The 10,437-nt window shown below is 40.1% G+C and overlaps 1 protein-coding gene across 1 annotated transcript; it reads left to right on the top strand.

Annotated features, from left to right (window-relative positions):
- Positions 1-4,145, top strand: LOC308101647 (gamma-aminobutyric acid receptor-associated protein). The gene is made up of 4 exons (XM_080451074.1): positions 1-226; positions 2,715-2,793; positions 2,904-3,022; positions 3,131-4,145. The coding sequence occupies exons 1-4, from the start codon at positions 137-139 to the stop codon at positions 3,209-3,211; spliced, it is 369 nt and encodes a 122-aa protein (XP_080307200.1). The 5' UTR covers positions 1-136; the 3' UTR covers positions 3,212-4,145.
- The last annotated feature ends 6,292 nt before the right edge of the window (positions 4,146-10,437 follow it).

Below are 10,437 nucleotides of genomic sequence, written 5' to 3'. Positions count from 1 at the left end.
AACGCTGCAACGTTTGTGTTTGTGTCGTGTGTCCCTGCTATCAGAAAGCCTTTTTCAGTCGAGCTCAGTTATTTATCTAAATCACAAGGTTCAGATCAGACCGACCGTCTTGTCTGCCATTTCTCTCTCTCTAACCATGAAGTTTCAATACAAAGAGGAGCATCCCTTTGAAAAGAGACGGTCCGAGGGCGAGAAAATAAGGAAGAAGTATCCCGATAGGGTTCCAGTAAGTAGCATAACGTTAGCATACATGCTAACCACTACGAACTGCTTGTTAGGCTAAACTAAACTTAACCAGAATATCCTTTCACTCGACTAAAATGATGCATTTCTCTCCTATTAACATGACGTCGACACTTTTTTTCAATTGAAAATACGCATTTTCTGTCTTTCTGCCTGCGAAGTATAAAGCGATGTAGCGTTAACCATGTTATGACCGCAGTTTATTTTGGAAGTTGCGACGTTTTAAAGCCACATTCGACACATAAATTACGAAACAAACACCTTTTAGATTACGACATTATATGTACGTTTTCTGTGTTGGTATTTTTTTAAGCAACATTTTCATAGTGTCAACATTAGTTTTCTCAATCTCTGGTGGGATTGCAACATCATCGCTGGACAGAAGCGTTAAGTTTGTTAGTCAACAACAGACAGAAGGCCTGCTAGTACTGCTGCAACACACTGATGTTGGATTCATTTACTAATCTGCTGGAAGGGTTTTTGTTACACATCGCCCGATGAATAACCAAATATTACTTATGTCAACACGGCACCACAGATGGACGTGTACAACAACACGGCGAAATGCTGATCAAGTCATGTATAGTCACTATACATGACTTGATAGTGGGCTAAATGTATACCACAGTCTGCATCTTGAAATTGTATCGGCAGTGGGCCCTAAAATAGGTGTTGTTTACGTCGCACTGGCCTCAGGTGGTCTTTTAACCCCCTTACAGTAAATAAACCATTGGGTGTCAAGTGTCAATGTGCCCATTTTTAATGGTTACTTCACCTGACGTCATAGCCAAGTGTTTGGTTTCATTTCAATTCAAAGGAGGTTTATTGACATTAGCCATGTCTGCTTTTATTGTTCTAACTAGCTAGTAATACTTCTACTAGTTAACTAGTAATACCTTTTCAATGTCATAAGACATTATGCTGCATTTCCCCACAGCCTAAACTAGAAAGGCGAGTCCTGCAGAGCGCCTAACTACCCAGGGCTGTGTATGTCGTGGGTTGCAGCCACAGTATCTGAGGAAGCTGCAGGGGAGATAGCATATCTATGACCCACAGTGACCAATGACCCTCTTTTAACATTTGTGGTACCCCTTATGAGTAGAAATGAAAGCAAGTTTGGGGGTGCGCTCAATGGAGGCCTCATAACATGCCATTTCAATTTGGGATTGATTGGGGTGGCATGTTGGGAATAAGAAATGGGCCCCTCCACTGAAGCCAAATGCAGACAGAATATCAAAAAGCTGTTTAAGGCTTGCTCATTGTCACATGACTCCTGAGATCACGTGTACCAAATTTGGTAGAGATTGTAAAAAATACAAATAAAATCATGCTTGTCACTGACATTTGTATTTGTGGCACCCTCTAAAGGCCAGACCACACCATTGCAACTAGTCGCAACAAAACGGTTCTAAGGCCAGTCCACACCAATGCAACTCTTTGCAACTGCCATTGGGGATAATTGTTGCAAGTAGTTGCATGTTGTAAGGAGTTGCATTTATGTGGACTTGAGGGTCTAAGTGTAATAGTTTTTGGCTATGCGTTGCGTTGAGGCCCTTCAATTTGTGAGTTGATCCAACATAATTTTTGGCATTGTGTAACATAGGCTCCTCCTATATATAAAATCAGTATGATAAATATTTATCATATGACTCCATAGCTAATGTGTAGCAATTCGTGAGTTTGGACAAAATCTGTAGGCATAGCAAGGTGTGTTTTGAAGATTTTTTTTATTTTAAATAGCGGGGCATCGCCTATGGGGAGATGTTTCAAGGAATCCCGGGAAAAAAATAACTTTAAGACCTGCGGTTCAAGAGTGGCTAATACATTTCCTTGGACCACTGGTAGCATGCACACATTTTTTTTTACGCTGATAGATCCACTGATTTTTGTTTGTGAGATTCACTCCAGATTCTCAAATACAGACACACACACACTCTGTCTCTGGCCACGGCCTGGCAGAGATATTTATATATTGAGAGTAAGAACCAGAGACGGAACCATGTCGTCTCTTTATCTTGGGTTTAGTAGATTTTGTTTCACCTGGGGACTTCCCCCACCTACCAATTACACTTCCCCACTGGGCAGTACATCAGTAGAGTCAACCAGTCTGTTTCCAAGAGTAGTCTGCTTATTTGTGATCGTATTGGAATTTGTACCTGGTTGGTTATTTGAATAAAGCAGAATATCTGTGCTTACCTCATGTTTTTATAATGCTGTACTTATCATAGCAAATTATTGATTGAACTGAGTTTTAAGTTATGAAGAGATCATTATTATTATTTTTTATTATGACTGGACGGAAAATGTATAGCTACATGCCCTCTCTGGAGAGTTATCAAACAAACAACCTTGTATATGTAACTTTCTTTTTTGTTCAGAAAGGAACTAAAAAAGAAAGGAAACTACATTCATCAATGGTATATATTTATTTTTTCTTTCTAACTATAAATTGTTATTTTCTTCCTCTTTAGGTAATTGTGGAGAAAGCCCCCAAAGCAAGAATAGGAGATCTGGACAAGAAGAAATACCTTGTCCCCTCTGACCTTACAGGTATACAGGGAACCACCCAGATTCATTATTAGATGTCACATGCCTGGCAAATGTGTCAACACTCTGAGATATTGTCATAATTGTGGTTAAAATGTTCCTCTCATTGATAGTGGGACAGTTTTACTTCCTCATCCGGAAAAGAATTCACTTGCGAGCTGAGGATGCTCTGTTCTTCTTTGTAAACAACGTCATTCCACCCACCTCCGCTACCATGGGACTGTTGTACCAGGTATGATTTATTATAAACTATTTCTATGATAAATGTTAAAGCATATTTTTATGCCAACCCAAACCTTTTACAGTTTTTTTTAACTATGCGTGTCTTTCTGTGTCCCAGGAACACCACGAAGAGGACTTTTTCCTCTACATTGCCTACAGTGATGAGAGCGTGTACGGGGACAGCCAAAGGGAAATCTGATCTTGTCATCACCCTCCCCTCACCCATTCACCCCCACAACCTCTACCATTAATTGAAATATTAAAATCCAGCTCAGCAGCATAGAGTTCCCAGAGTAAATGTCAAATGCACTTTCACCAATAGCTCCCCCCCCCCTCTTTTATTTGCGTCTTTATTATTCTTATGCAGTCTGAATTGTATTTTCCTCCAGTTTTCTTTTCTTTAAGGTCTTTGGTTGAGGGTTAAGTGGCCAGTTTTTGTTTTGTGTATGTGTAGTGTATTGATCTTGCTTAAAAGAAAAGGAAAACAAGAGATGACACCTTGAAATCTGTGTTAGAATTAGACCATTGTACTTATCTTAAAGGTAAGGGATGAAAGACATAGTATGTGAATGTAATTTGGTTTTTTAATTTTTTAATTTTTTGGCTTGGTTGTTTGGTGTTTATTTTTTTTATTTAGTTTGGTTCAGACATGGCAGGTTTGAGGTTGGACTGCATCTGATCAGAGTGGAAATTTAACAGTAGCCACCAGCCAAAGGCAGGTAAATTTTGTCTGTGGCTGCTAAATTTGTCTATCAGCAACTTTGGCAGGTAACCAACTGCAATACAGGAGTCTTAAAGTTAAGTTGTTCACTTTAATTTGTGAACGTTAGTTTCCTGCCTTGCTGCTGACCTTGGGTGGAGTAGTATAATATAATTCAGACTAAACAATCACCCCTCCCTCTGTTTCTGCTTTCAGTGGTTCAAGATGATTACTTTTGAATGCTATTATGATTATCGTTGTTAATTATTTTTAGATGGCTTAATTTCTAAAGGTGTTGTAAAGCTGAGTGCAATTTTCTCTTTATGTTTTTTTTTTTTTTTTTTTTTTAAGATATGAACCCGGTATAAAGCTGCATTACTGGCTCTTTCTCTCCACTCATGACCATACATGATAAAATGTGATAAAAGCCAAATATTCTTCCTGTCTTTTTTTGAACTCCATGGCATCATAGTGGAGACACACTAAAGCCTAGTTCAGACCAATAATTGAAACTGTTCTAAGCCCGATTTATATTTTGTGCCAAAAATAGCAGATGCAACATGTGAGCTTGTAGATCTGCCATTTTCAGCATGCAACACCGTCATACGACGGAGGATAATTCAATCATTTGAGTGTTGTGATGAACAATCGCAGTGGTCTGGAATTACAGTACCACTCCAAAGCAAATACTATAAAAAACGTGGGTAATAAATTCTGTCTTCTACATTGTTTGAAAATCTTCACTATTACCTTAAGTTGTGTTGAATATAGGTTGAAAAATAAATTATTTAGATTTGATCTAGCTTTTTTATGCAAAATGCATGTTGTGTACTCGTGAAATTTACTAATTTAACATACAGATTCTGATTGCATGTAACTCGAGGTGCATCTTAAGCATTTTCCATAGCTGCTCTGAAAGCAGAGGATTGAGGCTGGTAAAAAGCAGGCTTACAACAAACTCAGGAATATTTTTGAATTAGTCCAAGCTGTGAACAGCAACTACTGTTTTAAGTGATGCTTGCATGTTGAGGGTTCTGAATGGATTGGAATCTGCTGTTTCATGGTACTGGTTTCAAATAAAGCCGAAGTGATGTTGAGGCCCTTACCTCTCAAAGGTGTTATTTGTGCAACCCTGTGACTCAGCTGTTCATCTAGTAGCCATGTGTTGCTTACACTGAATCTGTAACTTGATTCAGCCATCATAGTATTGATGACATCGCATGCATACAGCCTTATCTTATCAGAGTGCTACTTATTTTAATGTAAGCTTGCCCTACTTACCCAAAGGCTTTAAGCCATTGGTGTTTTTCTTTGTTGCATTTTGTAATTTTAGCCTAACTATACATTGTAGTATACACATATATTGATTGCTCAATATTTCAATGCAAACGTGTAGTTAAGACCCATTAAATTATGATTTCACAAATCATTTTGTAATGGTATATTGTGTGATACAGGTATTAGCGGTTGGCAGGGCCCGTGGATCGAAACTAACCTCACTCCGTCAAATGGAAGAAGCTTGCGACACATATTTTGTTTCACAGCGTACTTGCATCTGAGACTTCGGGCGCAGAATCGATGACAGACGGAGTTTCATTTTTTCAAGATACTAGGCAGGTGATTGGATGATCCCGCCCCTAGCAGCCGCTGATTGGTTCGTATGCGCAGCGGTTCGGGCAGCTTTACTCTGTGAGCAATCCCAGACCCTCCTTCCTGAAACCAAATGCAATGCAATGCATGAGATTTCCGGAGGGAGGGGGTGTTTACCAGGCTAGATCGAAACCAGTGTTGCCAAATTTTGCGAGAGAAACAGCAACCAGGTATATGAAAACAAGCCCAAAAGAAGCAAGCTCTTCGCCCTTTAAACATATACATTGGCTGTTAAAAAATATATAATCTTGAAGACAAAACAACGCAAACACCAAAGCAACTATACAGAAAAACAAGGCCAAAGTTGCACATAATAAGAAGCGGACATGACAACAATGATGGAAACCACAAGTCCCAGAATTCCATTCGAAGAAAAACCGGAAATCACATTCTAACACCGGAAGTGTAATCATTTCACTCAGAGCTATAGCTCCGTTCCGGTAGCAAATATAACACATCCGGTTTTTGAGCTAGCAAATATAAGGTTTCCGGTTGCCTTCAAAGTAAGAGCATCGCATTTAATGTTTTATGAAAGACATACATGCATTTCGAAAAAGACATTTATACAGTGGTGGAAAGTAACTAAGTACATGTAATCAATTACTGTACTATGCATTTTGAAAAATACACGTATACAGTGGTGGAAAGTAACTAAGTACTACTCCATTACATTTCAGAGGCAGATAGTATACTAGTTACTTGTTACTTTGTATATTTTTGATTATAATTACAAGACCACTTCAGCCCTATTTAAACTTTGGAAATTTGAAAATAGCCGATCTACAAGCAAAATATTTTTATATTTATACAAGACCACTTCAGCCCTATTTAAACTTTGGCAATTTGAAAATAGCCGATCTACAAGCAAAATATTTGTACATTTAATTCCATTTTGATACCAGTACTTTTACTTAATTACATTTGGAATTCAGGACTTTTACTTTTGCAGAGTATTTCTACATTGCAGTATTGATACTTTTACTTAAGTAAAACATTTTAGTACTTTTTCCACCACTGCATTGATGGATGTATTTATAAGAATTAGCCTACGCCCTAACAGGTCGTTATTGAAATTGGCCTTTGATCCACATTCAATGGGCACTTAGCACATTTTCCATACACCCATGTTTAACCACTGTGATTAGACTGTAAACAGGTTTCAGATTTAAATTGGAATGCCAAAGATGGCACTCCCCTTTCTATAAATAATAATAGTAGCTTGTACAGGTGTAACATGTGGGGGGTTTAGAACATATTTAACAATACAATACTGTGTGTGTGTGTGTGTGTGTGTGTGTGTGTGTGTGTGTGTGTGTGTGTGTGTGTGTGTGTGTGTGTGTGTGTGTGTGTGAGTGTGTTTCTCATGGCATGGTGTTTTTTTACCTCAATTTCTTTAGAGCACAAAGCCCAAATACCATTGAATATAATATATATGTATATATATATATATATACACGTATATGTATATGTGTGTGTGTGTGTGTGTGTGTGTGTGTGTGTGTGTGTGTGTGTGTGTGTGTGTGTGTGTGTGTGTGTGTGTGTGTGTGTGTGTGTCAATGCAACAACTACAGTAGTTAAAAAACAGTTTTGTCTGAATCCAGCCACTGTAGTCCACACACTAAACCTATATTTTCTACAGAGGTTGTGAATATTTGATTGTTAGGTTAGTGCATCAATGATCTTGTTGTACAGTATGTTAAAATGTTTTGTTGAAATGTATATACAAAAAATCTGTTATTTCTAATTATGCTGCCGGTATCGTGTCTGTGATTATAATGAGCAGGGGATTTGAGCAGGTCACAGCTGATTAGAAGGTTGTAAAGTAAGGTTTTTTTTTAGGCAAACTTTGCAGCATCGGGTAAAGAGTAAATAATATATATATATATATATATATATATATATATATATATATATATATATATATATATATATATATATATATATGTGTGTGTGCGTGTGCGTGTGCGTGTGCGTGTGTGTGTGTGTGTGTATTTATAAGAATTCGCCTACGCCCTAACAGGTCGTTATTGAAATTGGCCTTTGATCCACATTCAATGGGCAATGGGAAGATATTGGCCATGGTGTGGATGTGTTTTTTTGCAATGAAAGACCAAATCACAATATGTGTGAAGCCATACCATTACCAATACTAACATTTCTAAAACAGACATCTGCTTTCCAAAAATGTCACACACGGCTTGCAGCAGCAGCAGCGCAGTCCCCAGCATTGTTTAAAAGAGCGCTTGAGAAACTTGCCAACACTCAGGTGGTGTCATTAGTGTCTCGGCAATTTTCTATGACAGACGTGTACCACATATTAAACAGCTTTGTGAATGACACACTTGGGGCTCCTTTCCTTGGAAATGACCTGCTTTGCCTTAAAAGTCTTGGTCGCTATATTTGTACTCAATGTGGTGACCAGGCCGTACCATCTAGAAAGAACATGTCAGAACTCATAGTGCAGCCACTTGAAGTGTCACAAAAAGGCATCTTGGACACAGTTGCAAAAATATGTTCTGCTCAACTTGACCAATGTGAAACATGTAAGCAGGACTTAAGCTTATCAACCTATCAAGTAATTCACAGCCCACAGACTTTACTTCTCCTGCTAAGATCTGGTGCAGAAATTCCCAAAACGTTCACTCTCTCCTGTCTGTACCACCAAAATGATTATGCTGTGTCCAGCATTTGTGCATTTTTTGACAAGTCACCATATGTGTCATTGTACACGTGTAAAGACCAGCAATGGCATATCATGACAAAAGCATCCAATGACACAGCAGGCTATACCTTTGAGCTGATGCTAAAAATACTGACCACAGCTAGTTGCTTTGTCGTGTCATACGAGAAAACTAATAGTGTGAAACTAATCAACTTTCAGCAGGTCGAACAAAAACATAAATGCACAGACAGATAGAGGGCTAGAAAAAGGAGATCCATTCCAAAGGCAGCTGTGGAGAATAACGAGTGGCTGAGTGATAAGAAGATCGATGAGTACCATAAGCTCTTGCTTTCGAGTGTTGAAAGAAAAAAAAATGCATTTATTTGTCCCAGCACTTTTGTAAGCCAACAGTTACAGAGTTTTTGGTGTGATGACATCAGTGTCCTCCCAGATGTACCACGAGCATCACGCAATTGGTGGAACTACGAGTTGGTGATATTGCCCGTCAACGCAAATAAGTCCCATTGGGGAGCCATCGCGGTAGATTTCACCAAAAAGACAGTGAATGGTGATGTTATAGTATTAGATGTTGTGATAATGGATTCACTACGTGTGCATGAGCAAGACCTGGTTAAGGCATTTTTTCCACTGCAAAGGTACTTAGCATTACAGTACTTTGCATTGTATGGTAGAGGTATGGGTATTACATTTAGATATGAGTGTTATCACAGTTGTCCCAATTTCATAGAACAAACTGACGGCAGCAGCTGTGGTATTTTCACTTGTTTGTTTTCCAAAGCTGTTCTGTTTGATGTGAGCCTCAACACTTTCAAAAGCCACCGTGAAAAGCGAGATTGTGTTATGCATGAGTTGTCAGGCAAAAAGATATTTATCTGAGTACAAAGTTAAAGCATGTACTGTGATTTACTGTATCTTGGACAAACTACCTAAAAGGCTCTGTTGTGTCTGTATTCTTTTATGGTGTGGGGTTGTGTGGCCACTTGTATACACTATTGGGTTAGGGTATGGCCACTTGTATACACTATTGTCTGAAAAGGGCCCTTTTCTGACCCCTGACCTCACTGGACGGCCCGCCACTTTTTTCTACACCTTAGTGCCGCTTAGCGGAGAGTGTGGCTGTGTAGAGAGGGTCTCCCCGAACGCGTGCATACCTCAGAAGTTCCGGCACTAAGCACCGTCTCCTGTCCAGTGTCCAATTTGTATAGGCTATGCACTGAAAACGGCCCTTTTCTGACCCCTGACCTCACTGGACGGCCCGCCACTTTTTTCTACACCTTAGTGCCGCTTAGCGGAGAGTGTGGCTGTGTAGAGGGGGTTTCCCCGAACACGTGCGTACCTCAGAAGTTCCGGCACTAAGCACCGTCTCCTGTCCAGTGTCCAATTTGTATAGGCTATGCACTGAAAACGGCCCTTTTCTGACCCCTGACCTCACTGGACGGCCCGCCACTTTTTTCTACACCTTAGTGCCGCTTAGCGGAGAGTGTGGCTGTGTAGAGGGGGTTTCCCCGAACACGTGCGTACCTCAGAAGTTCCGGCACTAAGCACCGTCTCCTGTCCAGTGTCCAATTTGTATAGGCTATGCACTGAAAACGTCCCTTTTCTGACCCCTGACCTCACTGGACGGCCCGCCACTTTTTTCTACACCTTAGTGCCGCTTAGCGGAGAGTGTGGCTGTGTAGAGGGGGTCTCCCCGAACGCGTGCATACCTCAGAAGTTCCGGCACTAAGCACCGTCTCCTGTCCAGTGTCCAATTTGTATAGGCTATGCACTGAAAACGGCCCTTTTCTGACCCTTGACCTCACTGGACGGCCCGCCACTTTTTTCTACACCTTAGTGCCGCTTAGCGGAGAGTGTGGCTGTGTAGAGGGGGTTTCCCCGAACGCGTGCGTACCTCAGAAGTTCCGGCACTAAGCACCGTCTCCTGTCCAGTGTCCAATTTGTATAGGCTATGCACTGAAAACGGCCCTTTTCTGACCCTTGACCTCACTGGACGGCCCGCCACTTTTTATTACACCTTAGTGCCGCTTAGCGGAGAGTGTGGCTGTGTAGAGGGGGTTTCCCTGAACGCGTGCGTACCTCAGAAGTTCCGGCACTAAGCACCGTCTCCTGTCCAGTGTCCAATTTGTATAGGCTATGCACTCCTTTGAACAGCATCTATCAATTTAGATAAATAATTAATGTTTTAAATCCGTTTTTGTTACACAGAAACATAATATGTGATATATAGCTTCGTTTAAATGCTTAATTTATAGTTTTAATGTGCAAATGAACCGTTTTTCAATGGTTTTCAATGGTTTCTTTTTACTCTAGAGGGTACTCTTATTCTGAAGAGATCGTCCACCGGAAGTCTTATATTTGCTCCGTTATATTTGCTGACTGAACACTGCTCAGA

Source organism: Gymnoscopelus braueri, assembly GCF_963280865.1.
Source record: "Gymnoscopelus braueri genome assembly, chromosome: 15".
NCBI classification, from domain to species: domain Eukaryota; kingdom Metazoa; phylum Chordata; class Actinopteri; order Myctophiformes; family Myctophidae; genus Gymnoscopelus; species Gymnoscopelus braueri.
The sequence above is the reverse complement of the archived record's forward strand: the minus strand, read 5'-3'. Positions and strand labels throughout refer to the sequence as shown.